This window comes from Ornithorhynchus anatinus, chromosome 2 (assembly GCF_004115215.2).
Source record: "Ornithorhynchus anatinus isolate Pmale09 chromosome 2, mOrnAna1.pri.v4, whole genome shotgun sequence".
Lineage (NCBI taxonomy): Eukaryota > Metazoa > Chordata > Mammalia > Monotremata > Ornithorhynchidae > Ornithorhynchus > Ornithorhynchus anatinus.
In genome coordinates, this window is record NC_041729.1 from 130349048 (window position 1) to 130375591 (window position 26544).

General features: G+C 49.0%; 2 protein-coding genes, 1 non-coding gene and 1 pseudogene across 7 annotated transcripts in view; 2 read left to right on the forward strand and 2 right to left on the reverse strand.

Moving 5' to 3' along the window:
* The window catches only part of DIS3 (DIS3 homolog, exosome endoribonuclease and 3'-5' exoribonuclease), a 35981-nt gene extending 34004 nt beyond the window's left edge, over positions 1-1977 (reverse strand). The window contains exon 1 of the mRNA XM_001514504.5: positions 1666-1977. Within this exon, the coding sequence (XP_001514554.2) occupies positions 1666-1914 (249 nt within the window). The 5' untranslated portion in view covers positions 1915-1977. The remainder of the gene's footprint in view (positions 1-1665) is intronic.
* A 493-nt stretch (positions 1978-2470) lies between these two features.
* Positions 2471-26544, forward strand: part of PIBF1 (progesterone immunomodulatory binding factor 1) — a 280353-nt gene continuing 256279 nt past the window's right edge. For 3 of the 5 annotated variants that reach the window (XR_003756003.2, XM_029055543.2, XM_039911203.1), the window contains exons 1-5: positions 2472-2583; positions 11802-12094; positions 13638-13738; positions 18026-18224; positions 21841-21960. Coding sequence is in view for 4 of the 5 variants with exons in the window: in XM_029055543.2 (XP_028911376.1) it covers positions 11849-12094; positions 13638-13738; positions 18026-18224; positions 21841-21960 (666 nt within the window). In the remaining variant the exon portion in view is untranslated. Of the gene's footprint in view, positions 2584-2899; positions 2935-11801; positions 12095-13637; positions 13739-18025; positions 18225-21840; positions 21961-26544 lie in introns of those variants that run through there. The other 2 variants (XM_029055569.2, XM_029055551.1) reach the window with 2 other exon arrangements.
* Positions 7932-8108, reverse strand: LOC114809828 (annotated as a pseudogene).
* On the forward strand, positions 8945-9082 carry LOC114809829. The gene has a single exon (XR_003757603.1). It is a non-coding gene; the product is annotated as a small nucleolar RNA SNORA7 (small nucleolar RNA).

A 26544-nucleotide genomic window follows, 5' to 3' on the forward strand; every position in this document is an offset into this window, starting at 1 on the left:
TCTGACTCCCAAGCTTTGGGCAAGTCACTTCACTGGGCCTCAGTTTCCTCATCTGTCAAATGGGGAAGAAGACTGTGAGCCCCACGTGGTCCCACCTGATCAACTTCGTGTGGCAGCGTGGCTCAGTGGAAAGAGCCTGGGCTCGGGAGTCAGAGGTCGTGGGTTCTATTCCCGACTCTGCCACTTGTCAGCTGGGTGACAAGTCACTTACCTTCTCTGAGACTCAGTTCCCTCATCTGTCAAATGGGGACAAAGACTGTGAGCCTCACGTGGGACAACCCGATGGCCCTGTATCTCCCCAAGCGCTTAGAACAGTGCTCCGCACAGAGTAAGCGCTTAACAAATACCAACATTATTATCATTGTATCCCCCCAGCGCTTAGAACAGTGCTTGGCACATAGTAAGCGCTTAAGAAATACCAACATTATTATTATTGCATCTCCCCAGCGCGGCTCGGTGGCAAGACCCCGGGCTTGGGAGCCAGAGGTCATGGGTTCGAATCCCAGCTCTGCCCCTTGCCGGCTGTGTGACTGTGGGCAAGTCACTCCACTTCTCTGGGCCTCAGTTCCCTCATCTGTCAAATGGGGATGAAGACTGGGAGCCCCACGTGGGACAACCTGATCACCTTGTATCTCCCCAGCGCTTAGAGCAGTGCTTGGCACATAGTAGGCGCTTAACAAATGCCACCATTATTATTATTAGAACAGTGCTTGGCTCATAGTAAGTGCTTAACAAATAACAACAGTATTAATATTATTGTATCACCTCAGCGCTTAGAACAGTGCTCTGCATAGAGTAAGCACTTAACAAATACCAATTTTATTATTACTGTCTCTCCCCCAGAGCTTAGAACAGTGCTCTGCCCATAGTAAGCGCTTTAACAAATACCAACATTATTATTGTATTTCCCCAGCGCTCAGAACAGTGGTCGGCACGTAGTAGACGCTTAACAAATACCAACAGCATCATTATTATTATTGTATTTCCCCAGCGCTTAGAACAGTGCTCTGCCCATAGTAAGCGCTTAGCAAATACCAACATTATTACTGTATCTACCCCAGCGCTCAGAACAGCGCTCGGCTCATAGTGAGCGCTTAACAAATACCAACATTATTATTACTGAATCCCTGCAGCGCTCAGAACAGTGCTTGGCTCATAGTAAGCGCTTAATACCAACATTATTATTATTATTGCATCTCCCCCCAGCGCTCAGAACAGTGCTCTGCCCATAGTAAGCGCTTAACAAATACCACTATTATTATTGCATCTCCCCAGCGCTCAGAACAGAGCTCTGCCCATAGTAAGCGCTTAGCAAATACCAACATTATTATTGCATCTCCCCAGCGCTCAGAACAGTGCTCTGCCCATAGTAAACGCTTAGCAAATACCAACATTATTATTGCATCTCCCCCCAGCGCTCAGAACAGTGCTCTGCCCATAGTAAGCGCTTAACAAATACCATTATTATTATTATTATTATTGTATCCCCCCCCCCCCCGGCGCTTAGAACAGCGCTTAGCTCATAGTAGGCGGTTCTCCAATGCCATCATCATCATCATCATCATCATCATCATTATCATTCTTCTTCTTCTTCTGGCTGCAGGGAGCGCTCCCTAAGTGGGCTGGAGGGAAGGAAGGTGTGTCGGGGGAGGGGCGGGGGGCGACCTGGTGGAGGAGGACGTTGGTGTCGGGCAGCAGGTAGTGCGGCTGCGGGCAGAGGCTGCTGTGCGGGTGGCGGGGCCGGGGCTCCAGGCCGCCAGGGGGCGCGGGGGGCGCGGGGGGCGCGGGGGGCGCGGGGCAGCGGGCGCAGGCCGGGGCCCCGCAGCCGATGTCGTCGCGCAGATAGTGCTCCCGCACCACCTTCACCACCCCGCCCGTCCGCGTCTTCTTCAGGAACGTCCTGGACTTGAGCATGGCGGCCCGGACCCGCGGTGGAGGGACGGAGGGACGGAAGGACGGAGGGACGGAGGGACCGAGGAGGAGCAGCGGCCGCCGGGCCAGGGGGAAGGGGCGGGAAAACCCAGCGCCCGCCCTCATTGGCCGGACGCGAAGGCGGAGCGCCCCTCTCATTGGCCGGGCCCAAGAGCCCGCGACACCCTCGCGTTACAGCCGGGCCCGCGTGGCCGAGCGCTCCTCTCATTGGCTGGGCGCCAAGGCGGAGCGCCCCTCTCATTGGCCGGGCCCGGGTGCCCGAGACACCCTCGCGTTATAGGCGGGACCGGGAAGTCGAGCGCTCCTCTCATTGGCTGGGCGCAAAGGCGGAGCGGTGCTCTGATTGGCCGGGCTCAGAGCCCGAGCTCCCCTCGCTCTATAGCCGGGACCGGGAAGCCGAGCGCTCCTCTCATTGGCTGGGCGCGCAGGCGGAGCGGCGCTCTGATTGGCCGGGCTCAGGAGGGGGAGCGCCTCTCATTGGCTGCCGGCTTCTCCCTCCCGGGGGCGGCGGCCTCCGCGGGGCCAGGCGGTTGGGCGGCCGCCGCTGCCCGCGGGCGGCAGGACCGGCCCCGGTTGTCTGGGTTACGGAGCCTTCCCGCCCGCAGCCCGTCCTCCCTCCGTGGCCCGGGAGCCCCGAGGCCGGACGACGAGGCGAGTGGCCCCCGTGCTCCGCGCTGCGCTGCGCTGCGCTGCCCGTGCGCCGCCCTCCGAGCTCCGTGGCCCGCGCCCCCCGCTCCCCGCGCCCCCCGCGCTCCCCGCGCCCCCCGCTCCCCGCGCCGCCTGTGCTTCCCGCGCTCGGTGCTCCCCGAACTGCCTTTCCGGGCTCCCTGCTCCCCGTGCTCTGCTTGCCCCGCTTCCGTGCTCCCCGTGCTCCCCTTCCGTGCTCTGTGCTCCCCGTCCTCCCCGTGCTCTCCGCTGGTCATTCACTCAACAGTATTTATTGAGCGCTTACTACGTGCGGAGCATCGGACGAAGCGCTCGGAATGCACGATTTGGCAACAGGTAGAGACCGTCCCTGCCCTTTGACGGGCTCACAGTCTAATCGGGGGAGACGGGCAGACAGAAACCATAGCAAAAAATAGAATCAGGGGGATGTACATCTCGAACAAAAAAGATAAATAGGGTAACGAAAACATATACAGTTGAGCGGACGAGTACAGTGCTGAGGGGAAGGGGAGGGAGAGGGGGAGGAGCAGAGGGAAATGGGGGGAAAAGAGGGTTAAGCCCCGAAGAGGTGAAGGGGGGGCGGTAGAGGGAGAAGAGGAGCTCAGTCTGGGAAGACCTCTTGGAGGAGGTGAGTTTTAAGTAGGGTTTTGAAGAGGGAAAGAGAATCAGTTTGGCGGAGGTGAGGAGGGAGGGCGTTCCGGGACCGCGGGAGGACGTGACCCAGGGGTCGACGGCAGGATAGGCGAGACCGAGGGACGGTGAGGAGGTGGGCGGCAGAGGAGGGGAGCGTGCGGGGTGGGTGGTAGAAAGAGAGAAGGGAGGAGAGGTAGGAAGGGGCAAGGTGATGGAGAGCCTTGAAGCCTAGAGTGAGGAGTTTTTGTTTGGAGCGGAGGTCGATAGGCAACCACTGGAGTTGTTTAAGAAGGGGAGTGACATGCCCAGATCGTTTCTGCAGGAAGATGAGCCGGGCAGCGGAGTGAAGAATAGACCGGAGCGGGGCGAGAGAGGAGGAAGGGAGGTCAGAGAGAAGGCTGACACAGTAGTCTAGCCGGGATATAACGAGAGCCCGTAATAGTAAGGTAGCCGTTTGGGTGGAGAGGAAAGGGCGGATCTTGGCGATATTGTAGAGGTGAAACCGGCAGGTCTTGGTAACGGATAGGATGTGTGGGGTGAACGAGAGGGACGAGTCAAGGATGACACCGAGATTGCGGGCCTGCGGGACGGGAAGGATGGTCGTGCCATCCACGGTGATGGAGAAGTCTGGGAGCGGACCGGGCTTGGGAGGGAAGATGAGGAGCTCAGTCTTGCTCATGTTGAGTTTTAGGTGGCGGGCAGACATCCAGGTGGAGACGTCCCGGAGGCAGGAGGAGATGCGAGCCTGAAGGGAGGGGGAGAGGACAGGGGCGGAGATGTAGATCTGCGTGTCATCTGCGTAGAGATGGTAGTCAAAGCCGTGAGAGCGAATGAGTTCACCGAGGGAGTGAGTGTAAATGGAGAACAGAAGAGGGCCAAGAACTGACCCTTGAGGAACTCCAACAGTTAAAGGATGGGAGGGGGAGGAGGCTCCAGCGAAGGAGACCGAGAATGATCGGCCAGAGAGGTAAGAGGAGAACCAGGAGAGGACAGAGTCCGTGAAGCCAAGGTGAGATAAGGTATGGAGGAGGAGGGGATGGTCGACAGTGTCAAAGGCAGCAGAGAGGTCAAGGAGGATCAGAATGGAGTAGGAGCCATTGGATTTGGCAAGAAGGAGGTCACGGGTGACCTTAGAGAGAGCAGTCTCGGTAGAGTGGAGGGGACGGAAGCCAGATCGGAGGGGGTCCAGGAGAGAATGGGAGTTAAGGAATTCTAGGCAGTGTAGCTCCCCATGCTCCCCTGCCCTGGGTGCGCTGGTGGTGGTGTCAGGGCGGGGAGGCATTGGGGCCCAGCGGGCCAAAGGGAGCGTCGCCCCTGCTCCTCTTCCAACTCATTCATTCCTTCCGTCCTATTTACCGAGCGCCTCCCGGGTGCGCGGCGCTGTACTGAGCGCTCGGCGGGGGCCGCCGCGGCGGGAAGGAGGGACAGACGCTGCCCCCGCCGGACGCTCGGGCCAGGCTCCCTTCTACCGCCCGTCCCATCCCCCTCCCCAGCTCCAGCGCTTAAAACAGTGCTTGGCACATATTAAGGATTTAACAAATACCAATATTATTATCATTATCTCCTCCCCCCTCCATCTCCAGCACTTAGAACAGTGCTTGGCACATATTAAGCACTTAACAAATACCAACATTATTGTTATCTCCCCCTCCCCATTCCCCCTTCCCACTTCCAGCACTTAGAGCAGTGCTTGGCACATATTAACTGCTTAAGAAATACCAACATTATTATTGTTATTATCTCCTCCCCTCCCTCCCCGCAAACCTTTGGGGGTTCACTCACCCTAAACCGTCCGCTCCGGGTTGGCAGCCCATTCGTTCACTCGACAGGATTTAGTAAGCACAAACTGTGTGCAGAGCCCTGGACTGAGCGCTTGGGAGAGTGCACTACAACCAGAAGGACAGTGAGCCCCACATGGGACAACCTGTTGACTTTGTATCTACCCCAGCGCTTAGAACAGTGCTTGGCACATCGTAAGCACTTAACAAATACCAACGTTATTATTGTTATTGTAAAGAAGCAGTGTGACTCAGGGGCAAGAGCCCGGGCTTGGGAATCAGAAGTCGTGGGTTCTAATCCTGGCTCCGCTACCTGTCAGCTGGGTGACTTTGGCTAAGTCACTTCACTGGGCCTCAGTGACCTCAAGATGATGATGATGACATCTGTTAAGTGCTTACTATGTGCCAGGCACTGTACTCAGCGCTGGGGTGGATATATATAAATTAGGTTGGACACAATCCCTGTCCCACATGGTGCTCACACTTTCAATCCCCATTTTGCCGATGAGGGAATTGAGGCCCAGAAAAGTAAAGTGACTTGCCCGAGGTCACACAGCAGACATGTGGTGGAGGCGGAATTAGAACCCACGACCTTCTGAGTCCCAGACCCGTGCTCTGTCCACTAGGCCATGCTGCTTCTCATCTGTAAAATGGGGATTTAGACCGTGAGCCCCATGTAGGACAACCTGATTGCCTTCTATTCTCCCCACCCCCCAAGCGCTTAGAAGAGTGCTTGGCATATAATAAGCGTTTAAAAGTGCTATAATAATAATAATAATAATTATTATTATTATTATAAAGTGACAAATTCCCAGCCTACAACAGGTTTATAGTCTAGGGGACGAGCTTATAGTCCGGATGGTTCAGAAAGTTTTCTGCAGAGCTAGGAGGACTTGGTGCTGGATAGGAACATAATAGAGGGTGTGTGTGTGTGTGTATAAATATGTATATACCTCTATGTATATGTATGTATATACATATAATAGGGATGATGGTACTTGTTAAACGCTTACTGTGTACGAAGCATTGTTCTAAGCGCTCGGGTAGGTACAAGGTATTCAGGTTGTCCCACGTGGGACTCACAGCCTCATTTTACAGATGGGGGAACTGAAGCACAGAGGGGTGAAGTGGCTTGCTCAAGGTCACCCAGCAGACGAGGGTGGAGCCTGGATTAGAACCCACAGCCTCTGATGCCCAAGCCTGGACTCTAGCCACTGAGCCACTCCGCTTCCCGTGACTGTCCAAAGACGCTGTCAGTGAATGTAGTAGTACTTCAGGGCAAAGGTGCCTGCAGGTGATTTCTTGGCTAGATTAAAATAATGAAAATTAAAATAGGAGCAGTGTGGTCTAGTGGATGGAGCACGGGTCTGGGAGTCGGAAGGACCTGAATTCAAATCCCAGCTCTGCCGCTCGTCGGCTGTGTGACCGTGGGCAAGTCATTTAACTTCGGGCCTCAGTTACCACCTCTGTAAAAAGGGGATTAAGCCTGTCAAGCCCCATGGGGGACAGGGACTGTATCTAACCTGATTAACTTGTATCTACCCCAGCACTTTGGACAGTATGTACTTAGCATAGTATTTAATACTAAGCACAGTGTAAGCGCTTAACAAATACAGTTTAAAAAACGGTAATTTAAATGCTTGCAATGCGCTTAATGCATAGGTAGATGCGATCCGACGGAAACATAATACCTGTCCCACAGGAGGGGGGATAAACTGGATAAATGTCCAGTGGATGGAGCACCAGTCTGGGAATTAGAGGCCCTGGGTTCTAATCCCGGTTCTATCCTGTAAGCTGCTGTGTGACCTTGGGTAAATGGCCTAAACTTCTCTGGGCCTCTGTTATCTCATCTGTAAAATGGGAATGAAGACTGAGTCCCATTTGGGGCGTAGGCTGTGTACAACCTCATTAATCTTTAATCTACCTATAATAATAATACTTATGGTCTTTGTTAAGCACTTACTATGTGCCAGGCATTGTACTAAGCACTGGGCTGGTTGCAAGCAAATCGGGTTGGACATCCCTGTCCCGTCTGGGGCTCACGGTCTAATCCCCATTTTACAGACGAGGGTACTCAGGCCCAGAGGAAGTGAAGTGACACGCCCAAGGTCACACAACAGACATGTGGCAGAGCTGGGATTAGAACCCAGGTCCTTCTGGCTCTCAGGCCCGGGCTCTATCCACTGTGCCCCACAGTAATATTATTTATGACCCTATTTATTCTGTTAATGAGATGTACATCCCCTTGATTCTGTTTATCATGATTATGTTGTCTTGTTTTTGTTTTGTTCTGTTTTGCTCTGCCGTCTGTCTCCCCCGTTTAGACTGTGAGCCCGTCATTGGGCAGGGATTGTCTCTATTGCCGAATTGTCCATGCCAACCGCTTAGTACAGTGCTCTGCACATAGTAAGCGCTCAATAAATACTATTGAATGAATGAATGTGCCGTGCTGCTACCTCAGGACCGTGAACAGTGCCTGGCACATAGTAAGCACGGAAGAAGTACCGTTAAAACAAAATGAGGCATACGACATATTACTATTGCTTTCTTGTGCCGGTGAGTCGTCTCTGACTCGTAGCGACGCCGTGGCCGCATCTCTCCCAGAAGGCCCCACCTCCATCTGCAATCGTTATGGTCGTGGATCCACAGAGTTTTCTTGGAAAAAATATGGAAGCGGTTTCCCATTGCCTCCTTCCGTGCAGTCAACTTGAGTCTCCGCCCTCGACTCTCTCCCGTGCCGCTGCTGCCCAGCACGGGGGAGTTTTGACTTGTCGCGGATGGCCTGCCACTCGTTCGCTTCTTCCCAGGCTAGGAATGGAATGGGTAATGCCTCTGCTTGACTCTCCCTCCCGTAGCCGAGACTGGTAATAATAGTGAAGGTATTTGTTAAACGCTTACTGTGTGCCAAGCACTGTTCTAAGCACTGAAAAAAAAATTCCTGGAAGCACTGCAATACCAGGCCGATGCGTGGAGGGGACGGAGCAAGCTCCCAACCCCCCTCCCTACTCCAAAAAGCCGCTCAATGCAGCGTCCTCACAGCGAGGATATATCAGATATTAAACTGATTAAGAACAGATCCTACACTCGTGGTAGAGCACTGGAAACTCTCCAAGTGCGACTCTGAAAGGTGATACAACATTTGGAGGGAGGAGACTAGGTATTTAACCCCCCCATTTTTCAAGTGAGGTAACTGAAATATAGTGGTGTTAAAAGACTTGTCCAAAATCTTAGTACAGTGCTCTGCACATAGTAAGCGCTCAATGAATGCTATTGAATGAATGAAATCACACAGCTGGCAAAGTGGTGAAGCTGAGAGGAGGATTAGAATCCAAGTTTCCAGACTCCCAGTCCTTTGTTCTTTCCTCTAGGCTGCACTCCCCCACCCTGCCAAAGTCCCTTCTCCCTTCTAAAATGAGATCAGGTGGGGCTTCCAAGGCTAATTATATTGGATGCCAAGGTCTTAGAGGATAAATCATTAATTAACAGTATTTATTGAGCACTGTGCTAAATGCTTGGGAGAGTTCAGTACAACCGAATGGACAGACACGTTCCTTGCCCACCAGAAGTTTACAGTCTAGTGGGAGAGATGGACTTTGAAGTAAATGATGGATAGGTATGTAAGTGCTGTGGGTCTGAGAGTGGGGTGACTATCGAGTGCCAAAAGTGTATAGACAATCCAGAAGGGAGGAGGAGTAGCGGAAATGAAGGATACCTTCAGTCGAGGAAGGTATCCTGAAGGAGAGGTGATTTTATGAAAGCTTTGAAGGTAGGTAGAGTGACGGTCTGTTTATATAGGAAGGGAGTTCCAGGCCGGAGGGAGGATGTGGCCCAGTTGTTGGCAGTGAGATAGATGAGATTGAGGTAGGGAGTAGGTTTGGCGTTGAGGAAGCAAAGCATATGAGTTGAGTAGGAAATCAACTAAGTATCTTAGGAGGCCCCTCTCAGGGTCGCACCTGGAGAGTTTCCAGTACTCTCCCAGTCTCGAATGGGAGAGGGAGAGTCAAGCAGAGGCCTACCCGTTCCGTTCCTAGCTTGGCCAGTGGCTAGCGAGTGGCAGGCCATCGGCAACAAGTCAAAACTCCCCCGTGCTGGGCAGCAGCGGCAGGGGGGAGAGTCGAGGGCGGAGACTCGAGTTGACTGCGCGGAAGGCGGCAATAGTAAACCACTTCCATGTTTTTACCAAGAAAACTCTCTGGATGCACTACCGGAACGATTGCAGATGGAGGTGAAGTGTTGTGGGAGAGATGTGTCTGTGGCATCGCTATGGGTCGGATGCAACTCGGCACGAGACCGCGGTAACTTAGGAGGGGATGAGGTGATTGAGTGCTTTAAGGGTGGTGATAAGGAGTTTCTCTTTAAAGTGGAGTTGCATAGGCAACCACGGTAGGTTTTTGAGGAGTGGGGAGATGTGAACTGAATGTGTTTTTAGAAAACCTGCCAGTCTCACCTTCACATCACCACCAAGATCCACCCTTTTCTCTCCATCCAAACTGCTACCTTGCTGGTACCAGCTCATAATATCCCCACTGGATTATTGCATCGGCCTCCTCTCTGATCTCCCATCTTCCTAGCTCTCCCCACTTCAGTCTATTCTTCATTCCACTTCCCGGATCGTCTTTCTATAGAAACGCTCTGGGCATGTCACTCCCCTCCTCAAAAACCTCCAGTGGTTGCCCATCAACCTTCACATGAAACAAAAATTCCTCACTCTTGGCTTCAATGCTTCCCTCACCTTGCCCCCTCCTACCTTACCTCCCTTTTCTCTTTCTACAGCCCAGCCTGTACACTCCGCTTCTCTGCCGCTCACCTCCTCACGGTCCCTTGTTCGCTCCTGTCCCGCCGTCGACCCCAGCTCACGTCCTACCTCTGACCTGGAATGTCCTCCCTCAACGCCGCCAAACTATCTCTCTTCCCCTCTTAAAAGCCCTGTTGAGAGCTCACCTCTTCCAAGAGGTCTTCCCAGACTGAGCCTTCCCTGTTCCCTACTCATTCATTCAATAGTATTTATTGAGCGCTTACTATGTGCAGAGCACTGTACTAAGCGCTTGGGATGAACAAGTCGGCAACAGATAGAGACAGTCCCTGCCGTTTGACGGGCTTACGGTCTAATCGGGGGAGACGGACAGACAAGAACAATGGCAATAAACAGCGTCAAGGGGAAGAACATCTCGTAAAAACAACGGCAACTAAATAGAATCAAGGCGATGTACAATTCATTAACAAAATAAATAGGGTAACGAAAATATATACAGTTGAGCGGACGAGTACAGTGCTGTGGGGATGGGAAGGGAGAGGTGGAGGAGCAGAGGGAAAAGGGGAAAATGAGCCCTACTCCTTCCTCCCCTCCCCATTGCCCCCTACTCCCTACCTCTGCTCTACCCCCTTCCCCTCCCCACAGCACTTGTGTATATTTATATATATAATTTAGTACTCTATTAACGATGTGTATATAGCTATGATTCTGTTTATCTGTTTTGATGCTATTAATGCCTGTCTACTTAATAATGTTGGTATTTGTTAAGCGCTTACTATGTGCAGAGCACTGTTCTAAGCGCTGGGGTATACAAGGTAATCAGGTTGTCCCACATGAGGCTCACAATCTTCATCCCCATTTTACAGATGAGGTAACTGAGGCACAGAGAAGTTAAGTGACTTGCCCACAGCCACACAGCTGCTGACAAGTGGCAGAGCTGGGATTCGAAACCATGACCTCTGGCTCCCAAGCCCATGCTCTTTCCACTGAGCCACGCTGCTTCTCTAAAGTTTTAATCCCCATTTTCCAGATGAGGGAACTGAGGCACCGAGAAGTGAAGTGACTTGCCCACAGTCACACAGCTGCTAAGTGGCAGAGCCGGGATTCGAACCCGTGACCTCTGACTCCCAAGCCCGGGCTCTTTCCACTGAGCCACGCTGCTTCTTGTTTTGCTTTGCTGTCCATCTCCTCCTTTTAGACTGTGAGTCCGTTGTTGGGCAGGGGTCGTCTCTATCTGTTGCCGAATTGTAAATTCCAAGCGCTTAGTACAGTGCTCTGCACATAGTAAGCGCTCAGTAAATATGATTGAATGAATGAAAAATAATCAGGGCAACTGAGTGAAGTAAGGACCGGAGTAGGGAGAGGGAGCTCAGCAAAGTGGCCGATGCAGTAGTCAGGGTGGAACAGGTGGAATATGTTAAGTGCTCGGATTGTCATAGTTGTTTGGGTGGAGATGAGAGGGTGGGTTTTAGTGATGATGCAAAAGTAGAAGCGACGGAATTTAGTGACAGAATGACGACGTGCGTGGAATGAGAGGGATGAATCGAGGGCAACACCAAAGTTATGGACTTGTGAGACAGGAAGGATAGCGGTGTTGTCTACAGTCATGGGAAAGACAGGGGGACGATGGGGAGGTGGAAAGTGAGGAGCTCTGTTTAGAACAAAAAAACTTGAGGTATCCACAGGACATCCAAACAGGGATGCCCTGAAGGCAGGAGGAAATACGGGACTGCAGAGAAGGAGAAAGATCAGGGTTGGGGATGTAGATTTGGGAGTCATTTGCATGGAAAATAGTAGCTGAAGGCCATGGAAGTGAGTGAGTTCTCCAAGACAGCGTGGCTGGGGGTGGTAGGAGCATAGATGGAGAAATGAAGGGGATCCATAACTGAATCATGAAGGATTCGCTCAGTTAGAGGGTGGGAGGCAGAGAAAGAGCCTGCAAATGAGAACGAGCATCCCGAGAGATAGGAGGAGAACCGGGAGAGGACAGCAAGCCTACCCACTTTCTAACTCAATTTCTGTCTATTTTTGCTCCATAGAACGCTTCGCTAGAAATCTGTGAGAAGAAATATCGGCAAGAGTAAAGATGGCCCAATTTTCCAAATCCAGAAAAGTAAATATTTCTAGTTCTCTGGAATCGGAAGATATTAGTTTAGAAACTACGGTGCCTACAGATGACATTTCTTCATCTGAAGAAAGAGATGGGGCCGTTAAAATCACTAGGCAGCTTATCGAAAGAAAAGAACTACTTCATAATCTTCAGCTGTTGAAAATAGAGCTATCTCAGAAAAACCTGATGATTGACAACTTGAAAGTGGAGTATATAACAAAAGTAAGAGAATTCATGATTCCTGTTGTGTTTTACCCCTTTTCACCCATAGTTCCTGCCCTTCTCCTCCCTGGAATTCTCTCTCCCTTCAAATCTACCAGACCTCGGTCTCCATGACTTCAAAACCCTTCTGACATCCCATTTTCTTAAGGAGACTTTTCCCGGTTCGTTCTTATTTTCCCCAGGTCCCTCCTGCCAACTATCATTCCACTAGATGCTAAAAACCTTAAGGGCAAGGATCATGGCTCCCAACTCCATTGTACTGTCCCAACCACTTAGTACAGTGCTTAGTCTGTGCAGAGCATTATACTAGATGGCGGGCGGGGCCCGGGCCCTGCGCGGGGAAGAACCGGGGCTGCGCCCTGGGAATGGGACAGACAAGCCGTCGGGAGGCTGGGCACTGCCCTGCCCCGCCCTGCTGTGTCCTACTGGGGTGGGCGCTCGGCCCCTGCAGCGGGCGAGGAGGCGGAGGGCACAGCCCACCCCGCGCCCCCAAGGACCGGTCCTGGCCCGGGGAGGCCTCCCCTTTACCCCCTTCCACCTCCCCATCGTCCCGACTCGTCCCATGTGCTCTATTCCCCCCCATCCCCACCCCACAGCGTTTATATATCTACAGATCTATAATTCTATTTATTTATATTAATGATGGGTGTATACATGACAACTTTTCTGGGCCTCGGTGACCTCGTCTGTAAAACGGGGATGAAGTCTGTGAGCCCCATGTGGGACAACCTCATTACCTTGTATCTCCCCCAGCACTTAGAACAGTGCTTGGCACATAATAAGTGCTTAACAGATACCATTAGAGAAGCAGCGTGATTCAGTGGAAAGAGCCCGGGCTTGGGAGTCAGAGGTCATGGGTTCAAATCCTGGCTCTGCCACTTGTCAGCTGTGTGACTGTGGGCAAGTCACTTAACTTCTCTGTGCCTCAGTTACCTCATCTGTAAAACGGGGATTAAAACTGTGAGCCCCACGTGGGACAACCCGATCACCCTGTATCTACCCCAGCGCTTAGAACAGTGCTCTGCACAGAGTAAGCGCTTAACAAATACCAATATTATTATACCATCATCATTATTAAGACTGTGACCCCCACGTCGGGCACATAGTAAGTGCCTAACAAATGCCATATAATAATAATAGCATAATATATAATTAATATATAATATATAACAATAATGTAATGGTAATATATAACTATATAATATGATAATATATAAAATACAATATATTATTATAATATAATAATAAAGGTATAATTCTTGCCCTCCGAGGAGCTTTCACTTAAATGGACCCAATGAAGACCAATGTGATTATGATTCTCCTTGCTATCTTAACTATTAGTAGTGGGACAGAAGCTACCAGCTCGTTTTCTTGAACAAACCTAAACGAGATGGTTCACTGCTGAGTTGGGACTATTAATCTATAGGAGAAAAATTATTCCGTTTTAAAACTATGCTGCTTTTAGTCTTCCTTGCCCTTATTTGTATTTAAAAAAGCAATTTATCGAGGAGTAAGCGAAGTAACTACTTTTTCTTCTTTTTAGATTGAAGAATTGGAAGAGAAACTTAACGATGCTCTTCATCAAAAGCAGGTGCTAACATTGAGACTGGACAGCCAATTGACTTTGCAGCAAGAAGATGCTAGGTATGAAGATGTTTGGAAAAAGCACCACTATTCATAATACAGCCCAAGTTTTTTCCAGGCCAGTTGTAAAATGCCTAAAAGAGCTAGGATGATGTTTTCTCAGCCCAAATAATAATAATAATAATAATAATAGTAGTTACAGTGCTCGAAGCAGCGTGGCGTAGCGGAAAGAGCGCGGGCTTGGGAGTCAGAGGTTGTGGGTTCTAATCCTGGATCTGCCACTTTTCAGCTGTGAGGCTTTGGGTAAGTCACTTCTCTCTGCCTCAGTTACCTCATCTGTAAAATGGGGATTAAGACAGCCCACGTGGGACAACCTGATTACCTTGTATCCACCCCAGTGCTTAGAACAGTGCTTGGCACGTAGTAAGCACTTACAAATACCATCATCATTTTTTTTTAGAGAAGCAGCGTGGTTTAGTGGAAGGAGCACGGGCTTGGGAGCCAGAGGTCATGGGTTCTAGTCCAGGCTCCGCTGCTTGTCAGCTATGTGACCTTGGGCAAGTTACTTAACTTCTCCGTGCCTCAGTTACCTCATCTATAAAATGGGGATGCAGACTGTGAGCCCTAGGTGGGACAACCTGATTACCTTGTATCTATCCCAGCGCTTAGAACAGTGCTCGGCACATAGTAAGCTCTTAACAAATACCAAGATTATTATTATTATTATTGTTGAGTGCTCACTGTGTACCACACACTGTACTGAGTACTGGGGTCAATACAAAATGATGGGGCCAGACACGGTCACTGTCCCACACGGGGCTACGAGTCTAAATAGGGAGGAGAGTAGATAGGGAATCCCCAATTTACAAATGATGGAACTGAGCCCAGAGAAGTTAAGTGATTCTCTCAAGGTCACACATCACGCAAAGGATGGAGCTGGGATGAGAACCAGACTGTGACCCTGACTGCCAGGTGCGTGTTCTTTCCACTAGGCCATGTGGCTTCTCTGTATTAAGTATGTTCCGCATCATCAGGAATGCACCTGTAGACGTGGCTCAGTAGAAAGAGCCCGGGCTTGGGAGTCAGAGGTCATGGGTTCGAATCCCAGCTCTGCCATTTGTCAGCTGTGTGACTGTGGGCAAGTCACTAAACTTCTCTGTGTCTGTTACCTCATCTGTAAAATGGGGATTAAAACTGTGAGCCCCACGTGGAACAACCTGATCACCCTGTATCTACCCCAGCACTTCAAATAATGCTCTGCACATAGTAAGCGCTTAACAAATACCAATATTATTATTGTTATTAAATCTGACGTTGTTATGAAAACAGCCTGAAAACTCCGTAGGATCCTCGAAAGATATTGCTCCGAAGGTTCATGGTCTAAGATCTCAATCAGTTAATCAGTTGATATTTATTGAGTGCTTGCTATGTGCCGAACACTGTACGCTTGGGATTGTGCAATACATCATAGCCGTGTAGACACATTCCCAAACTATAGGAGAAAGGTAGACATTAAAAGAAGTTCCAGAGACGTATATGAGTGGTGTGGGGCTGAGGTTTGGAAGGGAATATCAAGTGATTAAAGGATAGAGATCTGAGTGCAGAGGTGACACAGAAAAGAGATAGAGTAGGGGAAATGGAGGGCTTAGTTGGGGAAGGCCTCAAATTAGTTGGGGATTGGAGCCAGCTATGGTAACGACGGCCCTTGTTCATTCATTCATACCTTCAGTTGTATTTATTGAGCGCTTACAGTGTGCAGAGCACCGTACTAAGTGCTTGGGAAAGGACAACAATGAAGGACAAGTAAGTGCTTACTATGTGCCAAGCACCGTTTTATGCACTGGGATGAGACAAGTCAATCAGGTTGGCTACAATCCCTGTCCCACATGAGGCTCACAACCCAAGTAGGAGAGATTAGGATTTAATCCGCATTTTACAGATGCGGTAACTGAGGCACCGAGAGGTGAAGTGACTGGCCCAAGGTCACACAGCGGACATGTGCCGAGCCGGGATTAGAACCCAGGTCCTCTGACTCTCAGACCCGTGCTCCTTCTACTAGGCCATGCTGCTTCTCAAGAAGCCAGGTGATAATATAATAATAATGTTGGTATTTGTGAAATGCTGACTATGTGCAGAGCACTGTTCTAAGCGCGGGGTAGACACAAGGGAATCAAGTTGTCCCACGTGGGGCTCACAGTCTTAATCCCCATTTTACAGATGAGGTAAATGAGGCACAGAGAAGTGAAGTGACTTGTCCACAGTCACACAGCTGACAAGTGGTGGAGCCGGGATTCGAACTCATGACCTCTGACTCCAAAGCCCAGGCTCTTTTCACCGAGCCATGCTACTTCTCCACCAAGTTCTCCCAGTCCTCTGCTGGCCAAACGAGTCTCCCTTCCTCACACTCACTCATTCATTCAATAGTATTTATTGAGTACTTACTATTTGCGGAGCACTGTACTAAGCGCTTGGAATGTACAATTCGGCAACAGATAGAGACAATCCCTGCCCAGTGACGGGCTCACAGTCTAGGTGTTCGTTAGTCGGTTGTCCTTTGCATTTGACGCTGGTGGCTGAAAGGCAGTGCAGTCTGACAATACCGGTCACACCGTATTCAGACAGAGACAGTTCTGGGTTTTGAGGCTGTGGGTTTGTGGCCTGGAGCTGTAAGTCTTTTGTCTCTGTTTTTCCAATTCTTCTCTAACCTTGAGTCATTCAACCAGTAGTGTTTATTGAGCGTGCTGGAAACATGAGCCACAGCCACTGTGTATAAATAGAGGGACGTTAGTCTGCAGTCTTTGATCTTGTTTTAGTGTGGTCAAGGCCTATAGTCTAGGATTTTGGCCCAATTCATATGGAACTGTATAAAGGGTCAAGAAACCTAGAGGCGGTGCTCTCAGTCATTCAGTTGTATTTATTGAGCACTTACCGCGTGCAGAGCATTGTATTAAGCACTTGGGAGAGTACAGTATAACAGAGCTGGTAGACCCATCCCCTCCTCATGGAGGGCTTACACTCTGGAGACAAACTTCCCGTCTAGCAAACAGTCTCGATTCCAGTGAAGGGAAAAACGGAGCGAGCAGGGAGGATGTCGAAAGGCCCTAACAAGTAAGGTAAGTCAAAGAGGAATTGGTGAGGGAATGGAGAATGAACTTGAAGTGGGGTGGAAGGTAGCCAGAGGACTGGTTAAGAAAAAAAATTCGCTGGTACTAATTTGGGCTAAATAGGAGGGAGAAAAGATACCGGTCTGAAAACCCACAGAGAGAGCCTGGCTCCTGTCAACGTGTGGACATCCACTTCCGCTTCTGCGAGAAACGCCTCACCATCAACTTTAAAGCACTCCATCAGGTCTCCCTCGCTTCCCTTACCTTTCTGATTTCCTACTGCATCCCAGCCCCCATGCTTTGATCTTCTAATGCCAACCTACTCACTTGATCTCGATCTCATCTATCTTGCCCATTTGTTCCCCTTGACCTGGAACATCCTCTTTCTTCATAAATGGTGGTATTTGTTAAGCGCTTATATGTGCAAAGCACTGTTCTAAGAGCTGGGGGATACAAAGTGATCAGGTTGTCCCATGTGGGGCTCACAGTTTTCATCCCCATTTTACAGATGAGGTAACTGAGGCCCAGAGAAGTGAAGTGACTTGCCCACAGTCACACAGCTGGTAAGCGGCGGAGCTGGGATTAGAGCCCACAACCTCTGACTCCCAAGCCCGGGCTCTTTCCACACTGAGCCACGCTGCTTCTCAATATGCAGCAATTCATATGCAATGGAATTCATATGCAATTCATATGCAATGGAACTGCCTATCTCACCATCTTTCCCAACTAAACCCTAATCTCCCCTATTTCTTCTCTCTTCTTCATTGCCTATGCCCTTATATCTGTACTCTTCTAGTCCTTGATATTCATCCCACCCTCAGGCCCACAGCCCCTATGTATGTAATTATCTGTTTCTCCCTTCTAGACTGTAATCTCCTGGTGGGCAGGGAACACTTCTACCCACTCTTATATAGTACTCTCCCAAGTGCTTAATACAGTCCTCTGCACACCTTAAAGTGCTCAATAAATGCCATTCATTTAGATGATTACAGACAAGTCGGCAGTGACCTGATATTAGTCAACTGTCCAGTTCCTCTAACCATCTAGATGTAGTCTGCTTTGTTTGTGTTTGTATTTTGGTCATTGAAAAAAAAATTTGTTGTGGTTTAAATGAACTTTTCCTATTAGATTTTATAATCCCTTATAGTTCTCTCATATATGTTCTGCCACTTCCTTATTTTGGTAAAAAATGAAATCTAAAACATTTTTGTATCAGCTGACCACTTTTTATCTATGAATGTAGAAAACACCAGGAGCTAATGAAACAGGAAATGGAAACCATTTTACTGAGGCAGAAACAACTGGAAGAGACTAATCATCAGTTAAGAGAACGGGCTGGAGATATCCGTCGTAGTTTGCGTGACCTAGAGTTGACTGACGATCACTATGCCAAACTGAAGGTTCTTTCTGAAGATCAACTTTCCATTCCTGAATATGTCTCTGTGAGTGTCTAATGTCAGTAGTGTAAAATGAACAAAAAGGCCAATTTATGGATTTAATGGGAAATTATGTGACTTATATTTCTGATTCACAGTCCACTTATTTTTCTTTTGGCAGTGGTGTTTGCAAATTCTTAGTACCAGAACTGTTAGTTCCATTGTCAGGACCCACTTTCTTCTTGAACAACCACAGCTTATGTCTACTGCCAGGAAGTAACTTATTTCCCCAACTGAATTCTTCAGTAGCTTTTTCAGGTTTTACTCTGACCTCCAGAATTACCAAGATTTATCTGGGGTGAGTCAAAGAGAAGAGGAGCAACTTAGGCCTAGAGAATACAGCCTGGCCTTGGGATCAGAAGAACCTGGGTTCTAACCCTGGCTCCTCCCCTTGTCTGCTGTGTGACTTTGGGCAAGTCACTTAACTTCTCTGTGCCTCTGTTACCTCATCTGTAAAATGGGGATTATGACTGAGAGCCCCTGGTGGGAACTGGGCTGTGTCCAACCTGAATAACTTAACAGAGAAGCATCGTGGCTTAGTGGAAAGAGCTCGGGCTTGGGAGTCAGAGCTCATGAGTTCCAATTCCTTCATTCATTCAGTCATATTTATTGAGCGCTTACTGTGTGCAGAACACTGTACTAAGTGCTTGGAATGTACAATTCGGCAACAGAGTTGATCCCTGCCCAACAGCGGACTCACAGTCTAAAAGGGGGAGCCAGAGAGCAAATGAGTAGGCATCAATAGTATCAAAACAGATAAATAGAATCATAGATATATACACATTAATAAAATAGAATAATAAATAATATATATAAACATACACAAGTGCTGTGGGGAGGGGAAGGGGGTAGAGCAGAGGGAGTGGGGGTAGAGCAGAGGGAGTAGGGGCAGTGGAGGAGAGGAGGGGTAGAGGGAAAGGGAGGGCTAATTCTGGGAAGGCTTCCTGGTGGAGGTGAGTGCTCAGTAGGGTTTTGAGAGGGGAAGAGAGTTAGTTTGGCGGATGTGAGGAGGGAGGGCATTCCAGGTCAGCGGTAAGACGGCCAGGGGTCGACGGCGGGTCAGGAGCGAACCAGGGACCATGAGGAGGTGAGCGGCAGAGGAGCGGAGTGTACGGGCTGGGCTGGGGGAGTAGAGGAGGGGGACAAGGTGATGGAGAGTTTTGAGGCCAAGAATGAGGTGTTTTTGTTTCATGTGAAGGTAGATAGGCAACCACTGGAGGTTTTTGAGGAGGGGAGTGACATGCACAGAGGATTTCTGTAGAAAGATGATCCGGGCAGTGGAATGAAGAATAGACTGGAGCGGGGAGAGCCAGGAAGATGGGAGATCAGAGAGGAGGCTGATGCAATATTCCAGTGGGGATATTATGAGAGCTGGTACCAGCAAGGTAGCAGTTTGGAAGGAGAGAAAAGGGTGGATCTTGGCAATGTTGTGAAAGTGAGACTGGCAGGTTTTCTAAAAACACATTCAGCAGAAGCAGCGTGGCGCAGTGGAAAGAGCACGGGCTTTGGAGTCAGGGCTCATGAGTTCGAATCCCAGCTCTGCCACTTGTCAGCTGTGTGACTGTGGGCAAGTCACTTAACTTCTCTGTGCCTCAGTTCCCTCATCTGTAAAATGAGGATTAAGACTGTGAGCCCCACGTGGGACAACCTGATTCCCCTGTGTCTACCCCAGCGCTTAGAACAGTGCTCTGCACATAGTAAGCGCTTAACAAATACCAACATTATTATTATCTCCCCACTTCTCAAAAACCTACCGTAGTTGCCTATCCAACTCCACATTAAAGAGAAACTCCTTACCATCACCCTTAAAACACTCAATCACCTCATCTCCTCCTAAGTTTTTGTGGTCTTATAGTGGTCTTGAGTGCTGTCGAGTCGCATCCGATCCCGCCTCTACCACTTATCAGCTGTGTGACTTCAGGCAAGTGACTTCACTTCTCTGGGTCTCAGTTCCTTCATCTGTAAAATGAGGATTAAGACTATAGCTTCACATGGGACAACCTGATTATCTTGTATCTTCCTCAGAGCTTTGAATAATTATAATAATGTTGGTATTTAAGAGCTTACTATGTGCAGAGCACTGTTCTAAGCGCTGGGGTAGATCCTGGGTCATCCGGTTGTCCCACGTGAGTCTCACAGTTAATCCCCATTTTACAGATGAAGTAACTGAGGCACAGAGAAATTAAGTGACTTATCCACAGTCACACAGCTGAAAAGTGGCAGAGGCGGGATTCTAACCCATGACCTCTGACTCCCAAGCCCGGGTTCTTTCCACTGAGCCACACTGCTTGGCACATAATAAGCGCTTAACAAATACCATTATTATTATGAACTTGTATCTACCCCAGCGCTTAGTACAGTGACTGGCATACAGTAAGCACTCAATACCAAAAAGGGAAAAAAAAAAAACAGGGAAGGTGAGGAAGGGAGACCCCCATGCCCGCCACCCACAGAGACACAGACACACACAAACACACATGAAGAAAGAAGTATCCCAAAAGACTCAGCCGCAATGGGTATGGATAAGTACGGGCATGGGGGAAACATGTTTTGGGGGCTCTGATGGCCCTGCGCTGGGTAGGAAAGGAGACGGTAACCTTTGCTATAGCAGAGCACGATGGCTTTACGGCGGTTAGAGAGCAATAGTGGAGAATGTGAGCTGCTTGTGGACAGGGATCGTGCCTACCCACTCTTTTGGATCATAGTCTCAAGCACTTAGTGCAGTCCTCTGCACACAATAAGTGTGCCATAAATACCATTGGTTGATAGGGGAACAGCACAAAAATCAGATTAATTTCCCACAGCCGGTTTTTGCTGAAGTTCCTCTCAGTGGGAGGCAGGAATGGGAACACTTTGTGGTTGTGAGGAGGGGTTGGGTGTGCAGACCCTCCTAGTCAATCACGGGCTAGCCAACATAATCACTTATGTTGAATAAGTTGCACTTGCGAATGTGTGCCGTACACACACACGGCCAAGTTGGTGCCCAGCAGTTTATTAATGTGCCCAGCATTTGGTCTGTGTTGGTTCCCCCTGTTACCACCTCCTCAGCCAGCCTTCCATTCCTTTCACCCTCTCCCTTTCCCTTGCTGCCTCCTAAAATTCAACTCAATGTGTAAAATTCACTCAAATGTGTAGCAAGGTGTGAGGGGGGAGAAGTGGGGAAAAAAAACCCTCTAGCATTCTAGTTAGTTCTCCCAGCTCCAGGGTAATGGGAAGGAAGCATCCATGCCAGTCTAGTGTTACCCAAATCGACTGTGCCGAATTGTGAGCAAAACTTCCCATTTTGTTGCCGTGAAAATAAGGATGGGACCACAGTGCCTATCAGAGTAGGTTGTATGTGTTCAGACTTCCTTTATTTTTAACTGGCCATTTCACGATGGCATTTTTTTCTTGTTTGTCCAAATTCTTCCATAATTGTAATTTTAAGTTTTTCTTCATATCTTGAAACTTTTAAGGTGGGTATTCTTGCTGCACGATATTTCACTTTGAGTGGTGGAGACAGAACTGCCATTTGACTAGGATCACATATTAGCTCTCAGGATTTCTTTCAATTTGGATTATTTTTGACGTGTTATTTGTAATTCTGAGTTCAGTACAATCTGCTCTTTTTTTTTTTTTTCAGATTCGAGTCTATGAAGTAGTTACCCCACTAAAAAGAGAAATAAATGAACTCCAAGTGAAAAAGGTTGACCTCTGGGAAGAATTAAATGACACAAAATCCCAACTGAAGCGAATGGCGGAGGTTTGTGGCTTTTAATCTAAGAAAAGTATAAGACAGTTTGTTTTTTGGGCCTTGCAAGTACTCATCGAACATTGCTCTGTCATTACTGTGAGCACAAAAGGAATGCCGTCTTGAAGCGAATGTGGTGTGTGAAAATTATAAGTTGCCCTTTTCCCAGGAACTCAAGTCTTTCTTACTCAGTGCGTCTTCTGGCCTCAAGCTAGAGCAGTGTGACTTGACAGGGTATGTGCTCTTCAGACACCACACGCAGACACTCACAAACGGAGTCTTTTGTTCTTGAAGACACTGAAAGTAAAATTCTCTTAAAGGTCATGTGTGACAGAAAAGGCCAATGAAGAAGCCACAGTCCTTATTGCATTTTGCACAGAAAGGGCTTCTGGATTGATATGTTTGTCACTGCGACGCAGATATCATCATTGTCATCAGCAGCAGCATTTAGGGCCAGAGTCCCCGCCCCCCCTGGAGTAGCCCTCGGGTGGTGGTGGGGAGCCGAACAGTAGCCCCAGAGCTGCAGAGCAAGTGTCACAACTTGCATGGGGGAGGAGCGGAAAAGCCCCCAGGTTGGGGTGGTGGGAAAGCGGGGGCTTTTTAAAGGTGGGGAGGCGAGGGAAACCCTTTGACAGGTTTGCAAAAGCCACTACTGGTCTTTCCACCCACTAACCCAACCAGTTCCACTTCGCATCCCCTTCTTTCTCAGTGGTATCTGCTCGTTATGGACAGAGAATTTGTCCACTGATTCTGTTGTATTGTACCTCTCTCTAGCTCTCAGTAAGTGCCCTGCACGTAATAAGCACTCAATAGATACCTATGATGGATTGAGTGGGAAAGTAGGAAACAGCATCTGGAGCCGTGAGGGTAGAGGGTCCGCACATTAACCGATAGGCCATGCCTGTACTCTAAAACAGAGGCTGGAGGCAGATGCTCCGTGAGGAAGCTGATCTAATAGCCGTGATTTGACCAGAGGTTGTCCCAAGATGGAGGAATGGCAGGAGAGATGTCGTGCAGGAAGACCCAGCAAGATTTGGCTGTAGGTTGAATGGCAGTTGAAAGGCAGCGAGGCATCAAGATGACACTGAGGTTGCAGACAGGAAGGATTGTGCTGTTATCACTGATTCTGACTCTGCTACTTGTCTGCTGTGTGATCTGGGGCAAGTCAGTGTGGCTCAATGGAAAGAGCCTGGGCTTGGGAGTCAGAGGTTATGGGTTTGAATTCCGGCTCTGCCACTTGTCAGCTGTGTGACTGTGGGCAAGTCACTTTTCTTCTCTGTGCCTCAGTTCCCTCATCTGTAAAGTGAGGATTAAGACTGTGAGCCTCATGTGAGACAGCCTCATTACCCTGTTATGCTCATTACCCCAGTGCTCATTACCCCAGCCTCATTACCCCAGTGCTTAGAACAGTGCTCTGCACATAGTAAGCGCTTAACAAATACCAACATTATTATCATTTCACTTCTCTGTGCCTCAGTTATTTCATCTGTAAAATGGAGATTGAGACTGTGAGCCCCACATGGGACAGGGACTGTGTCCAACCCGATTTCCTTGTATCTACCCCAGTGTTGAGGACAGTGCTTGGCACATAGTAAGCGCTTAAATACCACAATTATTATCATTTTTGATAGGGGTAAAGTTAGGAAGAGGAGTAGCTTTAGGGGGAAAGATGAGTAGTTTTATTGTAGAAATATTGACTTTAAGGTTTCAGCGGGACACCCAAGTGCGGTATCCTGGGAACGGGAAGTTGTGGGATTGCAGGTCAGGTGAGAGGTCAAGGCTAGAGAGAAGGATTTGGGAGACATCTACCTAAGGGCAGTAGTTCAAACCATGTGAGTGGTTCACCTACCCACAAAAGTGGATTTAGAGTGAGAAGAGTTGAGGACCCAGAACAGAGCCTACCAGGATGCCATAGGAAGAGAATGAGAGGCAGAAAAGGAGCCAGCAGATGAAACTGAGGAGTGGTCAGATCAGGTAGACTGGCGAATCAGGCTAGTACCATGTCGGCAAAACCGAGGCCAGGTAAGGTTTGGAGGAGACGGGAGTGGTCCATGGAGTCGAAACCAGCTGAGAGGCCGAGGAGGATTAAGATGTATGTGGTTATAAGGATATCACCAGTGACCTTCGTGAGCTCAGTCTCAACAAAATGAACCTGACAGCCGTGGGTTGAGAAGAGAGCTGATGGTGAGAAAAGCAGCCCTTGTTTTATAGCCCTTTCTGGGAGTTGGGATAGTAGTGGGAGCAGAGAAGGGGCTAAGTCCTGGAGTGGGCAAGTGTCACTTTTTAAGATGGAGGAAACTAAGCTCATTGTGTGGGTAGTCTCCCAAGTGTGTGCTCTCGACACAAGAAGTGCTCAATACATACCATCGATAGATTGGAGAGGCAGCAGAGAGTGATAGATTGAAAATAGCAGGGAGAGAGAGGAAGACTTTTCATCTTCTCTCAAAAATCCTCTCCTCCTCCTGCTCCTGTCTCACTACGGTCCTCTCCATCTTTTAAACCTGCAATATTGGCGTAATCCTTGACTCCTCTCTTTCTCTCTCTTTCTCTCTCTCCTCTCTCTCCTCTCTCTCCCTCTCTCCAAATCCTGCTGGTTCTTTCTTCACATTATCTGGGGAACTAGTGGAAGGGGCCGTGGGGCCGGGAGTCAGAGGACCTGGGTTCTAACCCTCGCTCCCCCACTTCCCTGGTGTGTGATCTTGGGCCAGTCACTTAACTTCTCCGTCCCCAGTGCCTCTGTGCCTGCAGCCTCATCTGCAAAATGGGGATTCGGTACCTTTTCTCCCACCAATTACTACATTAGCCCCATATGGGGCTTGATTATCCTTTAGCTCCTCAATGCTTAATACAGTGCTTGGCATAGAGGAAGTGCATAACAAATACCTTAATAGTAATTATTATCATTATTAACATCTCCAAAACCCACTCCTTCCTCTCCAGCTAAACTGCCTACCACGCTGGTCTATGCCCTTGGGATATCCTGATTTGCCTACTGCTTCAGCCTTCTTGCTGACCTCCTGCCTTCATACTCTCCCCTCTCCAGTCCATACCTAACCGTGCTGCCCGGATCATTTTTCTAAAGCATCTTTTTGGGCTCCTCTCCTACTCCTCCAAAACCTCTGATAACCACTCCTTCCCAAATCAAGCAGGGAGTTGTGACCCCTGGCCCCAGGCGCTCAGATTAGTTCTCTCACCCCTACTAATCCTTGCTCATTTCCCACTATACAATAATAATAACAGTAATAATTATAATGATTGTGGTATTTAAGCACTTTCTATGTGCCAAGCACTGTTCTAAGCCCTGAGATAGATGCAAGCAAATCGGGTTGGACACAATCCCTTTCCCCATAGGGTTTTACGATCTTAATCCCCATTTTACAGATAAGGGAACTGAGGACAAGAGAAGTTCAGTGATTTACCCAAAGTCATACAGCAGACAGGTGGTGGAATGGGGATTCATTCATTCATTCAATCGTGTTTATTGAGCGCTTTCTGTGTGCAGAGCATTATACTAAGTGCTTGGAAAGTACAGTTCAGCAGCAGAGAGAGACAATCCCTACTCAATAACGGGCTCACAGTCTAGAAGTGGGAGACTAAAACCCAAGTTCTTCTGACTCCTAGTCCTGTGCTCTATCCACTAGGCCACTTCTCATACTTCACACCTCTCAAGCCAACCTACGTACTGTGCCCCATCTTCGTCTCTGTCATTGCCAACTTGTGCTCGTGCCCTCCCTTCTGTCTGGAACCGGAAATCACTGCCAGACCATCGATCTCTCCATCTTCAAAGCTCTTCTGAAATCACATCTCCAGGAGGTCTTCCCTGATTCATTTTTCATTTCCCCACCCCATCCCAAAGGCTCCGGTCCTTAGGCCGGGGTGGACAAAATGTTCTGCTTTCTCTGCAAATTGTTTGCGATGTATTTTGGACTTTTTCTAATCTAGTTTACCAAAGGTATTGAAACTCTGCCAGGCTTGTAAGGAAAAGGAAAAAAAAAAAGCACCCAACCCTTTCACCACTTCGTGCTTCTAGTAGCGTCTCCTGAGACATGCTGTCCTCCTGACCACATTGTCTGATGTCTTCACTTTTAGTGCTCCCCACCAAATTCTAGCCATCACATGCTAACTGCTCACCTTGCACAGTTTCTCATATCCATTTTTTTTTCTTTTGGAGGAGCAAGAGACTGGTAATCAGGAGACCTGGGAAACTGACTGCCCGCTGCCATGAGAAGCAGGATACAGTGGGTGCTGAGTGTGAGAGAAGACAGATGGGGAAAAGCCCTAGTATGCATGTTTGAGGGAGGGAACTTGGCTGGCGGTTTGTAGGGACACTGTGGAAGGAACATGAGAAGGCACTGTCTGGGACCCGGAATAAGTGGTCTCGTTAACCACTCAACCAGAGGGGATTACATCACTTGGTACTGGGGACTCAACAAGCAGATTTTCCCACTGATCGTATCAGGCCTAGGCACGGCAAGCACTCAGAGCAAATTTCTTGACTAGTCAGATCCTGCTTGGGGAAACCAATCAGAAGCGGTGGCGGTTCATAAACCAAAGTTGAACGGAGGAAACAAAATTTGTCCTGAAGCCATTTAATTT